The 13,464-nt window shown below is 43.2% G+C and overlaps 1 protein-coding gene and 1 pseudogene across 1 annotated transcript; both read right to left on the minus strand.

Annotated features, from left to right (window-relative positions):
* LOC143269493 (uncharacterized protein C2orf78 homolog pseudogene) lies at positions 1–2,316 on the minus strand (annotated as a pseudogene).
* On the minus strand, positions 1–5,146 carry LOC143274335 (uncharacterized protein C2orf78 homolog). The gene is made up of 2 exons (XM_076577053.1): positions 5,001–5,146; positions 1–3,167 (listed from the first exon to the last, which is right to left on the minus strand). Exons 1-2 carry the CDS (start codon positions 5,005–5,007, stop codon positions 2,551–2,553), a joined length of 624 nt encoding a protein of 207 aa, XP_076433168.1. The 5' UTR covers positions 5,008–5,146; the 3' UTR covers positions 1–2,550.
* Between the last annotated feature and the right edge of the window lie 8,318 nt (positions 5,147–13,464).

The raw sequence follows: 13,464 nt of genomic DNA on the forward strand, positions 1-13,464 counted from the left end.
TTTAGGGAGTTTTACTAAGTACTCAAATATATGTGAATATAGACATTTTGTATATCCATCTATATCTACATAGTTATCTGTATTACTACATTTGGACCTATGTATCTATACATTTCATTTAAGTTGTTATACTCCTTATATACATGTGTATTGGTATTTATATCTCATCTTATCCACATTGAAAAGCACTTTGCTCTAAAAACCTGGCCTGCTCTTACATTGCATAGCCATAATATCTGGAAATTTCCATATCCTTCTCCCTCTGAAGGAAGAGCTGCAGTTTTCCCAGAGACGTGTACTTGGCGGCATTCTCTCTCTCCTGTTGAGCCTGCCTCTTCATGGCCTCCTTCTCTGGTCTCTGCTCTTCTGTGATGGGCTGTGAGATGACTGGCCCTGGAATGTCAACTTTCCTCCATGGAATTGGTTGGCAGCTGAAGTCTTGCAGCAGATACTGGATTTGAGGTTTGGGACGTGATGGGGCCTTGTTCTTGTCTGCAGAGGCAAGCTCCCTCTGTAGTGAAGGGTGAGATGATGCCCTGTAGGATACTGGCCTAGAGACAGCTGGCTGAGGCACAGTACAAGACTGGATGGGGTTGGTTATGTTATCTTGTGTGGCACTGGTAGCAATGGGCAGAACTGGCTTGTCAGAGGCCATCAAAGAAGTTCTGGCCGGAGCTGGTTTAGATGGCTTGAGTGTGGTAGACTGAGCTGAGTTAGAATGAGGTCTCACAGGGTACACTGCAGGGGCCCTGTGTGAAGCCAGGGAGAGAGGCTTTTTAGAAACCAGTCTGGCTTGAGGCATGTCCAGGGCTAGAAAAGGCAGAGGTACTAACTTGACCTTGCCAGGTGGGGGCAGCTTATACTGGGATGGAGATGGATGACACTCCCTGTGAGCATTGCTCTCTGGTCTCTGAACATTGCTTGGGATTTTACCAGATCCTTGGCCATCACATGGCACATCCAGAAGTGATATGGTGGCTGGGCCTGTTCTGGGATCTTTGTTGCTGCTGAAGTTGAGCCGAGCCCGGGAGGAAGAGATGCCAGTTTTCTTCTCACTCTTCTTCCCCAGTGGGTGAAAGACTTGCACGGATTCTAGCATGTGCATGCCGAGGTGAGTTCAAGGCTTTTTAAAGCTGTTGTGGCTGAGCTCAGGTGGATTCCTCTTCCTCTGTTTCTTTGGCATGGTGGTGTTTTCCTCTACCTTGACTCTGTTCCTTGACTGCTTGAGCTCCTCTGTTTTCTTGCAGTTGTTTTCTCTGGATCTCTTGGTCTTGTCTTGCCCTTGCTCTGCTGGGCATGCTGGGTGTGGCTTTCTGGGCTTTGTCCTCCAAGTTCTTAGGCATGTTCTCCATAGCCCCTTCACTGGACCCAGCACTGCCCACAGCCTGTTCTTCATCCAGGTCCTGGAGCTGGATTCTGGCCTGAGGAGACCCATCTAGCATCTCAGAGGCTTCCTGGCCATTCTTTCTCACTTGGTCCACAGGTACACTGATGGTGCTGGAGCTTTCCTGGACCTGATCCCTGCTGATGTCTTTGGATTGGGTTGCTGTGGGATCTTGCAATGGGTTCCTATCAGTGATTGAGTTGAAGAGTCTGGGAAAGTGAATATCTGCCACCAGTGTAGTCATGTCTGCAAAGTCCATGCTGGAGTCCATCACACTCTGCAGCACCCCAGGCTCATCCTGACCAAGGCTGCTGCTTCCCAAGGTGGCATTTTCAGGAGAAAGCTTCTGTTTTAGGCTCCCTGAATCAGTGTAGTTCAGGGCCTGCTGCATGTTGGCATGTGCTAAAGGGAGAAGTGATGGGTCTTGGTTTTCTTTTACGCCCTCATAGGCATCCAGAGGAGTTGATAGATCATCTGTCATCAAATCCAAGTCGTTATTCTCTGTTTGTTCCAAGATTGGAGCAGGAGGCAAGGGCAGGAATTCTGAAGGACTGTCTATGGGGGCAGTTAATGACCAGTCCCCATGGACAGGTGGTGACTTCTGGACATCCTTTGTGCAGGCATTGCAGAGGTCTGGACTCTGCAGCAGACAGCGTGTCTGGCCTGCAGCTGTCAATCCCAGGGCTGTTACCAAACAGAAAGGCCTTGGTGTCCCCTACATCCCTGAGGAATAGATTAGGAAGGAGGCGATTACTGTGTAACGGTGCATGGGACTGATTAGCTAGGTTAGTGACATGTGTGTCTGTGGTGCTGTCCTTGGACATGTCTTAATGGAGGATGGATGCCACTCATTTCCCTGCATTGTCAGTCATTATAGAGACTGAAGATGTGGATGGTGAGCCAGGCCAAGGCTGAACTCTCAGGACTCCCATTTTTCCTCCCTGAGGACATCCACTCCTGAAAGTTTGAGCTGTGTCTGCTTTGAGTGCAGATCTCAGTCCTCCCTCCTGGCTCTACTCACCTTGAAGACTGGTGTCTGGTGTGTCTTGAGCAGGTATGTGATAGTAGATGGCAGAGGTGGAGAAGGGTGTTTGGATATTTGTTGACTGAATCTCCTTTGGCATCATTACTATCTCTGGTTGCAGGGCAGAGGCCTGACCCCCAGATTAAGACACAGAGCCACAGGCCTGCAGGCACTGCCCAAGTTCTCCAGCCATCAGTGGGCCCAGGCTATTGAGGTCATAGTAATAGACCTGGGTACCCTCCAGGTAGGAAGGTGCCAGGCTGTATCCTTGATTTGGTACCTGTGATGTTGTGGCCTGAAGAAGGTTGGCAGACAGTGTTGGATAGGAAAGGACTAAGGCATTGGGATCTAAAATATTATCACCCTGGGCTGTCCTAGAGAAGGAGCAGAATGTGGTATTCTGGTCAGTGATAGTTACAGTGAAGTCACGGAGTGCAGCTCCCCTCTGGTCAGTGTTTCCCGTGGGATCCCACTGGAGAACACCTGGATAGGAGAGTGGTGAGGCAGACATCTGACCCTCGTCAGTCAGCGCAGTCACCATGGTTGTGCCAGCTGGTAGGTAAGGGTAGGCACTGTCCATGAGCTGCTGGCAACAAGTGCTGGATCTCATGGCAGGAGCAATGCTGCACTCACAGCTGGGGTGGAGACCCTGGAGAAAGTTGCACACACTTCCTGCTATGGGCATGGCATTCGTGAGCTCATGTACAGAGGCCTGCAGAGCACATTCTGTTCCAAAGATAGGTGCACTTTGAAAATTTTCTGTAGGAAACAAGAGGAAAATAAGAAGTTTGGTGAGATGGAATCTGAGTACCTTCCTGTGAGGAGCTTTCTTATCATCAGATTGTACAATCTGGGAATGTCTGAGACCTATTTTCCCTCACATATCCCAAACAAATGTTTCAGAATGATTCTTGGTAAAGGATAGGATGGCACTCATTTAGTGAGCTGCCTGTTCTTCCTGTGCTGGCATGGACTTCCTAGTTGATCCACGTTGACTCTTGCTCTGACTAGACAACAGCCTTCTTTGCCCTGCTTTGTATTGTTCTGATTTCTGCTGTTCCACTGCCTCACACCTGTGTCCCTGAACAGAAGTGTTTAAAGTAGGAGAACATTAGACAGCTTCTCATGTCTGTGCCTTTGTCCTGTTCTGTGCAGATCTTCCTCAATGTAGACAGGTACAAGAATCTCTTTCTCCTCTTAAGTGCTACTGTTCCTGTCACATGCCTTCTATAATTAATGTTCTTGCTATTTATGTAACCCATAAACACATATGGGTACATGAGTTCATGAATACAACCAACTGATAACATTTTTGTCTTGTTTGCACCTGTGTAGTGTGACTTCTTGATATTTCTAATCCATATTGCGTTCTGAATTAGATTGTTTCTCAATTTAACTCTTGGACAATTTTTTTTTGCTAGTTCCTCAGTAACTGTTTATTTCGTATAACTCTTCTAGTGAGGAACCCTTGTGAGAATTGCTCCCACACAATGGCATGCCAGTTGTCATAGTGCAGTGTACAACTGTCTGTCAGTGTGCCCAGCCCCAGTTGTCAATATCCAACACCACCAGTGCCCATATGACACCAGGAATGCTGCAGAATTTAGCTGGACAGCCGGAAACAGAGCAGGATATTGTTTTGTGTATGTGACATGGAACCTTTTTCAGACTGATTTTAACAGTGTGGTTGCTTGTACATGGCTTGGGAAGTATAAAATGTACATATGTACAATGTATATAATGCCTTGTGTTATTTTGATTTAACATCTGTGGTTGTCTGCAACCTTCTGTTCCAAACTACCTTTGTGTGCCTCCAGGGACACTCTGCAGTGTGCCTTCTTGTATATCTATATTTTCTCACTCCTCATACTTTATTTTCTTCTTCCCCAATTTCCTGTGTGTCTGTCTTACATGTAACTCCCTCAATATATCTTCCACTACAATAACTGCCTTCTGAGAATCCATGCCTTCTAAGTCTCTCCCAGTTTCCCTTTTTAATCTAGGGAAGTACAAGTAACTCCAAAATATGGCAGCCATTCTCTTTGTCTATTTTTAATATTTATTTTGGTGAATGTGGAGACAGGCCAGTGTAGACCAAGTTATACTTGAACTGAACTTCATCCCTTCAAGCTCTACATGCTGTGATTACAAGTGTCTGTCACCATTCCTGGTGTGAACATTACTTTTAGAGTAGCCCTGAACTTGACACAATAACTGGGAAATAGAATGCAAGGGAGCTTGTCCCATTCTTGTTAAGGAGTGCTAGATCTCTGCACATCTTGTTTGTTTTCCTGTGTCTCTTGAACTTAGCATTGTCAAGAAGGGCCTGATTATATTCCCTGTTCACTTGCCTCTTGAGACAGTACAGAGCCCAGAGCTTAGTGACACTCTCATCTCCCTGAGGTTGATGGAAAACACTTGAGATTAAACTGTCCAAGTTCACATACCTAGTCAGAACCAAACCTAAATGTGACATTCAATTCAAGATATCACTATCAGCACAAGTGATATCCCCAAAACAAAGATTTTAAAGAATAGTAAAAATAAGGGGAGACATGATCAAATGAACCATTTTAAAGTTTCTTTCCTTACCTGCCATGGTTAGAGGAAGAGTATCAGCAACCCACAGTACAATAGAGGAAGATAATTGTTTGTCCTTGTCTGATCAGCTGACCTGAGTGGCAAGTGTGTCCGGTATCAGACAGCACTTACTTGTCACAGGTGACCTGTGATGGTCCAAACTTGTTTACAGGCATTTCCATGGAAACCCCAAGAACCTACCAGGTGGTGGTAAGATTGAAGGGTCAATGATGTCATAAACAGGGCAGCAGCCAATGGGAATGTTGGATTCTGAGCTATAAAATGGACTTGGTTGGAGAGGATGCCAGGAGACCAACAGTAGCCATGGAGGCTGAGGTGTATGCTAGTGAAATGAGGCAATCCTGGCATGGAAGTCCCCCTTCCCATCATGTTTACTCTAGGGTATTGGCAGAGTTTTTTTTTTTTTAAATAAGGTTCAATGTTGAAGCTGTGTCTTCTGTTTCTTTGAGGTATCACCTTGCAGCAGACAGTGTCCCATGAGCATGCACTATACATACAGTCAGTTGTCTTGGGCAGGAAGGAGGTGAACACCTAGGTGGATGGAACTCAGGTGAGAAACCATTTCAGTTGATCAGATTTATGAGCTGTCATCCTCTGTCCATGACCCAAGAAAGAGATCAAAGGTCTCCTTTGTGACTTTGTTGAAGGACAGGACTGAGTGTATTGAGTGCATCTTGGATGATGAACTCCAAGAATCTTCTCTTTGGGTGTGTTCTCCTAGAGGCCTGCCTTAGTCTGTGTTGTTCCAGGCAGGACTCACATCTCTCTTCTCTGCTTTTCACCCTCTTTTGATAGGGTTTGATCCTTGGACAAGTGAGAACCTATATCCTTACAGTGGTGGGCAGTATCATGGTGAACTTCCAGAAGCAGTGGTCTTCTGTTCATCGTGAAGATGGTTGTAATAGGGTGCTGGTCATTGAAGCAAACACTTGAGGGGCTGATGGTGAACCTTGCTGCACATGTTACCTTTTTCAAACTTGTTGCTCTTTTGCTGCCCAGACTTGTATACCTCTGGCTGTTTTCTCTCCTTCTTGACTTTTGTTTTCCTGAGATAGGCAAGTCTCTGTAGCCCCTGTTATTCTGAAACTCACTGTGTGTCTCACCCTGCATTCAGACATGTGGGCATTCTTTGTATCTTGCCTCCTTTCTTACAATATTGAGATTGTTAGCCATTGAGTCTGGCTGCCTTCTCTCATCATCCACAAGTATATTGAATGTGACAGTTACTGAACCTTCTTCCTTCTGGCAACAGTCTCTACAGAATCCTGGGCCTCTAGCATTCTCTGCCAAGCATAAGTCTGAGATCAGGATAAATAGAGAGTAGAACATCTGGAGAAAGAAGACATTTTTTTGGTACTAGGTGCTGGGTGACATGAAAAAAAAACATAGTATTTATTTTTCTTTGTATGTATGGAAAAGAACAACCAGTTTCCCATCTCAGTGTATCTTCTCAGACAGGAATGTGATCTTTTGTTGAAATATGGGGAAATCTTGTGTTTCCTCATTTTGGTTTAGATTGTTTTCATTCTTTTCTGTCACTGACTGGTGGTTTTATAGACTGTATTTTGGCATGTTTGTAGTACGCATTTATATACATTTCTTATTCTAACTGCCTGAAAAATTACTAATATGACAATGTCTGTCAGTTCTTACTGAAATTGACCCTGGAGCCTGTTTATATGTCCTCCTGCATTCACATGAGTTGTCAGAACTTTCACTCAGGATCTCCTTTACACTGAGCTATTACTGTAGCTATTACTGGGCATGCAGCTACACGCATAGCTCAGTAGAGCAGTTCCTCTATACATATTGTTTCATGTTTTGTAGTTCTTGGCAAAACTCTGCAATGACTGTCCTTTTTCATAGTCCAGCAGGCTGCCTCTGTGTTTCTCCCTTGCAGTTTCCTTCATGACTGACCACTTGTCAGATAATGTGACACATTCCAAGTGTCAATGACTAAAAGTCAGAAGGTTCATCCAGGTTCCAGGTTGTAGACCTTTCAGGAAAAAAAGTGTCCTCTTGTAGCAGGGTAGATCCAAATGAGTAGACCATCACTGGGTCTGTGTTATTGAGAAGTCTGAAAGCGGAGAGAAAATGAGAGATATAGATAGATAGATAGATAGATAGATAGATAGATAGATAGATAGATAGATAGATAGATAGATAGATGAATGGAAAATAGAACTATGCTGTTTATAATTCCCATCATTTCTGTGTTTTTTACTTATAATATTTGCATATTATTTCTCTTTCAATGTAACAATGAACTTATTTCATCTAATATGTGTGTTTGTGTGTGGTCTATGTTGCGTTTCCATGACTATGATAAAGCACTGAGCAAAATCAAATTGTGGCAGGATTGAGTGTCTTTCTGCTTATAATTTATAGCCCATTGTCTAGGCATCCAAACCAGAGTACAAGGCAGGACCTTGAGGCAGGAACTGAAGCAGAGACCACAGAGTATTGTTGCTTACTGGCATGCTTATTTAGGCTTGCTCAGTGACCATTCTTATATATTTCTAGTCCAACTGTTTTGGTATAGGATTGTCCAACATTGCCCAACATTGTCTATCAAATATTATTAAAGATCATGTTCCATAGTCATTCCTAGAAGCTCAAATCAGGTAGGCAACTGCTGAGTTGATTTTTTTTGTCTTTCCTCAGCACTCTGGTTTGTGTTATATTAGCAAAAGCTCAGTAGGACAGTGTGCATTGGTACTTCAATTGCAGTAGTCAGCATGGCCCCTCAGGTGTGTTCAAAGTAATATGAAAATATAAGCATTTTTCTGGCCCGTTTTTTTTATTATTCTTTATGTTTTGGGGTTCCTGTCAAAAACAGGTTCTGAAAAGGCAACAGTGGATAGATTTGTTGATGGAAGAGTACATTGTGGGTGGTCTCTGAGGTATAGTTCCCAGAAATGGATGGGCCTGTATTCATGCTAGTCTTAGGAATGAGATGAATTCAACTGGGACCTTGGAGTGCTATGGGTCTTTGGTACATTTGCTGATCCTATGGTTTGTTATATTTTTTGGAAGCTATGGGAGGCCTTGGTAGTTGTGCACGATTCAATCCAACGTGCACATTGGTGATCTAAAGAGGTAAAGCAACCAAGAGAAGCCAACAGAAGGAAAGCCAAGAGATCAGGGCCATCCCTGTTTGTTGAGTAACAGTTTCCTCCACACTGTAACTTTCTTTGTGGAGGTTGAGGATCCTATGAGACTCAAAGCAGCTAGAATTCTCAGTTTTAGAAAAACTGAAGTGCAAAGTGCACAGGAATCCTCCTTAAGCTCATAGAAGTTTTTAATGCATTACCTGGGAGACACTTTTCACACGCGTCTTGATGGCTTCCAATCATGAAAGAGCACTTAGGGATTTCCTGTTCTTTATTTGATGCACATGTGAGGTTTTGCTTCGTGCAGCTACATCTATATCATGGTACTTGGTGCAAGTAACTCATCCACCATTCACTTTTAAATAACTTTGGTATTTAACAAGTTCATTATTGTTGACTTGGGTGCAATTATTTCTTGCTGTATCAATGGTGTTTTATGTCAGGTGAGAAGACCTTTGTGTCCCCCCAACCCCCCGCACTGTAGGAATAGATATGGTTTTGGAGACACACATGTGATAATACTTGTGCTGGCTAAATTTTCAGGAAGAAAATCACATGCCGAGCTAGTGAGCTTCTGAAGTCCATAAATCAGAATAGATAGAAAACATGCATGTAAAATGTTGACTTCTGAGAGCAAAGTAAGCACATGTCATGTTGTGTTTAGCAATACACACAGAATAACCTGGATATATGTTTTCATTAGAGATAATGTGCTGGGGTCAGAGATTGCTTGCTCATTCTGAGCCCTCTCAGTGGCCTGGTTTGTTCAGGAAAAGAGAGTGAGGCACCTGCTTCTTCAGTGTTGTGGTGTGTGTCAGATGTGTGCATAAACTCAAGTGGATGGGCAGACGGTGGCCATGCTCTTGTATTTGTTTCAGTGAGAAGAGGTTGGGTTAATGTTACCAGAGTCCTAAGAGATGTTACGATCCACAATGGCCCTACTAGAGTCATGAAAACTAGGAGTTAAAGAGACTTGTCATAGAAGTCTAGGATCTAGAATACAAAGACTTTTTTATTTCTTAAGATAGGACTTCCTATCCATACCTACCCTTGTTGTGAATTCTGTCCTAGTGAGGAATCTGTAGCTCTAAGGGTTGGATCTTTTCCAGCTGTAGAGGACAAGATTTGCCCTCCTTCTTAGAGAATCTGGTTAGTGTGTGACTTTGCAGGAAGCCTGTCCCCTGATAGAATAGGCAGTGGTAGGTCTTTACAGACCCTAGGCACCCTGTTAGGAAATCAGTCTTTCCTGGATGGTATCATTATATCCTCCAAGTGCCTGATGATTTGGGACAGCATCTCCAAGAAGAGTAAAAGTAAGTTAAGAATTTGAAAGTTGGTATCATGTATGGGTGGAAAGTGGCACTCCCTGAAGACATATGCCTGCTAAATGTTAAGTGCCAGAGGTGGGCTTAAGCCTCAGGATATGTTGGCCAAGAAGGTCCTTAGGTCCTTCCAAATTATGAAAGCTATTTCGATCCTGTTGTAAGTTATGAACCAGAAGTAGAATAGTGCCAATCTGATATGAAGAATCTGACTTGCCCTTAGCTGGAACCCCCTTTCTGATTGCAGGCTGGCTTTCATAGACCAAGCAGGCTCTTCCATCATTTTGGGGGAGAATGCTCAAGAATTGTCCTATTAGGTTGTTGGCTGCCTCCCCCATATAGTAAAATGTCAAGAGAGATGTATACACTGGTGCAGAGAATGCACATTGGTTAGGTATACTCGCAACAACTCTTCAATTTGATATGTGTGCACATGCACAGAAGGGAATTCTTATCTTTTAATATGATCCACCATAAAATCTCTTTTGAGTGAGCAGGTTCTAGGTCCCAGTTGGAAGACAATTGCTAATGTTTCATTCACTGGAGTGTCTGGGTCTCAATTATCCCTTCTGAACCTTGCTTTTGTAAGAGATTAATGTAGTTTCAGGTACAGATGTAATTGCTACAGTCTGACTCCTTGCTGTTCTTCCTTTGGTATTTGTTTCTGTTGCTGTTGGAGAGAGTTGACATTGTTTAGGCTGCTGAGACTTAGTGGCTGTGGTGAGATAGCAGGCTGGTATTCATAAATGGATCATGCACAAAGCAGTCCATCCAAAGCTCGGGGATTGTCCTGCAAGTAGGAGCCCAATGGAATTGAGAGCTAGAGCAGTAGGGTAGAATAGTGTAGCATGGCTTTCTATTCCAAAATCAAGTGAACATCCCATTGTGATGTCTTAGAAGTGATTACCTTAGATGGATGGAGACCTTAGAAAGTAATTGAAGAGATGGACGCAGTGATAGCCAGTTCTGTGGCTGTGAAGCTTAACTGTACATAGTAGAAGGAGCCATGGAGATTCATGAAAACATGTCGTTCTAGACATTACTTGTATTTGAACACCAGGCCCTGGTGGAAAATGGTCGTTTTGAGAATAGAAGTGGAGAGTTAACTGAAAGTAGGGGGCTTCCAAGTATTGCTTCCACAGGAAACACCAATAAGTTGGTGGATATAATGTGAAGTATTCTACCTTCTATGAATTTCAGTGTGGAGAGCCTTTAAACACCAACACCTGGTCTTCCACATATCCCATCCTTACTATTACAAGAAATTGATCATGTTATTGCATTGCACATCAGTGCAGATTGCAGCCTTTTCGAGGAATATCTATGTTAGGGCCTGATCTTGCCGTCCAATAACAGAGCAATGGATAAGGAATGTGTGATGTCTACACACCATTCATTTCACCTCAAGTGATGAATGCAGTCAAGGTGATTGCAGGAGAGTTCTTTTAAGTTGAGATAATCTTATTGTACCAAGTATATCCAATCCCAGACAAATATCTCCTGATGCTGTCCCTATATATCAATCCTAGATTACACACACCTACATGGTTCCATTCATGACACTGGAGGCAATTCTATGGAGCAGAACAATTGCTAAGATTTGTGTTGAGAGGTAAGGAATGAGTAGGTATAGGTAACCGAGTTTCTTGGCTCAGTACACAATGTCATATTTTAAGAAAAACATGTTCAATGAATAGTACAATGAGAATTAATAGTCACTGAGAAGAATTCCAAATAAGAAGAGCATTGTATTAATAGCTTTAATAAGAAAAATGCTTCCTGAGATTTATTTAATAAGGATTGTTCTATGAGATACTTAATTTGAAAACATAAAGATTAAAATAATAATATCAAGATTGGAAGATATCTGTCCAAATGCCTTTCTATTGTTCCTAAGGTGTAAAGTGAAGCACAGTAGTGTCCAAATCTGTAGTTAAAGCCACACACACACAGAGAGATAAAACCAGAGGCTTTCCTAAGCCATTGCTATTCATCATTCTATTATTTGCAAATTGTTCCTGTCAGGATAATTGCATACAGAAGGTGGGATCTTTTCATGGTGTCTTTGTTAGCATTTTCTAATTGGGTGACTCTGTATATAACCTTTGTTGGAATGGACAATTTGGGGCCTACACAGTAGTTGGGGTTTAGATATTTTTAAGATAGATACATGATGAAACTCTATTGACAGCTTGAATATAATCGCTCAGCAAAATTGTGATGCCCTACTTCTTAGAAGTAGAAAAGCAATAAAAACTTCACCACAAAAGCACAAAGTCCCCAACATAGCATAAGCCTACCTCATTAGAGGTCAGTGCATCACAGACATTGTAGCAAGTACAGCCTACAACTGAAACAAAACAGATTGTCAGAAAAAAATGAATCCAAGTTAAGTTCCAGTTGTAAACACATGCAGCTAAGTCTCTTTGGATTTTAGGTATGTATAAAAAATGCACCATGAATTACAAATGGTCTCTTCATCGAGGCTTGCTGGGAAACATGGTTATCCACATGTACAGAAAGAACCTTGATTCCACTTGGCTTGTTGGAGCATTCCTTTAGTCCCAGCACTCTTGAGGCATTGGCTGAGGAGGAGGTAGAGGCAGGAAGATCTTTGTGAGTTCAATGATTACTTGGTCAGTGCATACAGTTTCAGGACATGCTGGGCTATGGAGAAGATCCCTGTCTCAAGAATCTAAAAGTGAGTTAATAAATAAATGAATTCTGTTTATTATATGTAACCCTGGAAACAGATAATGCCAAATGCCTCAGAGGCCAAAGTGTAACAAACTCTGATACTGTTAGAGCACAGAGTAGTACAAAGTGTTGAAGGTTCAGGAGATGCCAGCTTTCTTCTCTCCCTTCTTCCAGAGTGAGTGACAGACCTTCACAGATTCCAGCATGTGCACAGTGAGGTTGGTTTGAGGCTTTTTACAGGTATCATGGCTGAGCTCAGGTAGATCCTGCTTCCTCTTGGTGTGACTCTATGACTTCATGGCTTAAGCTCCTTCAGCTTTCTTGGAGTTGATTTCTCTAGTTCTCTTTGTCTGGTCTTGCCCATGAACCCTAGGTCTGCTGGGCCTACAGAGTATGGCTTTCTGAGCTTTACCCTCTATTTGCTTGGCCATGTTGTAAATAGCCTCTTGTCTGGGCACAACACTGGTCCCAGCCTCTTTCCCTCCACCAGATCCTAACATTGGATTCTGCTCACAGAAGCTCCATAAAGCAGATTAGAAACTTTCTCTTCATTTTTCCTCTAATGGTTTAATGGTGTGCTGATGATACCCTATCTTTACTGGAAGTGATTGCTCCTGATGACTATGGAGGTTGTGGATTGGGTGACTGTGGGAACCTGGAATTAATGTAGTTCAGTGAAGGAGTTGAGCAGTTGAGGAATGTGAACATCTGCCACCAGTGTAGTCATGTCTGCAAGTCTATGCTGGAGGCCAACACACTGTGCAACCCAGGCTCATCCTGACCAAGACTGCTGCTTCGCTATGTGGCATTGTCAGAAGCAAGCTTCTGCCCTAGGCTCCCAGCATCAGTGAAGTGCAGACATGTCAGGGTGTGCTAAAGGGAGGAGAGATGGATCTTGGTGTTCTTTCGTGCACTCATAGGCAGCCAGAGGCACTGACAGATTTGCTGCAATCTCATGCAGGTTATCATTCTCTGTTTGTTCCAGGCATGGGGCTTGTGGCAATGCCAGGAATTCTGAAGGTTGTGGATGGGGGCAGTTAATGACTTGTGCCTATCAACAGATGGTGTACTCATCTGGAAATCCAGAGTGCAGGAGTAGCAGAGTTCTGCTCTGCAGAAGACAGAATATCTGGCTTGAGGTGTGATTTTCATGGAAGTCTCCCTTTTCATCACTGAATAAGAGTCAAGGAAGAAGTCAGTACCTGGTAAGTGGGATGCCCCCTCCTTTCAGTGCACCTCTGCACTTAGGCCCCTACAACAGCTGGATGACATTCTTAGGAACTCTGCTTTAGCTGCAGATATTCAGAAATATCAGCCTGAGTG

The sequence above is a fragment of the Peromyscus maniculatus genome, chromosome 1 (genome assembly GCF_049852395.1).
Source record: "Peromyscus maniculatus bairdii isolate BWxNUB_F1_BW_parent chromosome 1, HU_Pman_BW_mat_3.1, whole genome shotgun sequence".
Lineage (NCBI taxonomy): Eukaryota > Metazoa > Chordata > Mammalia > Rodentia > Cricetidae > Peromyscus > Peromyscus maniculatus.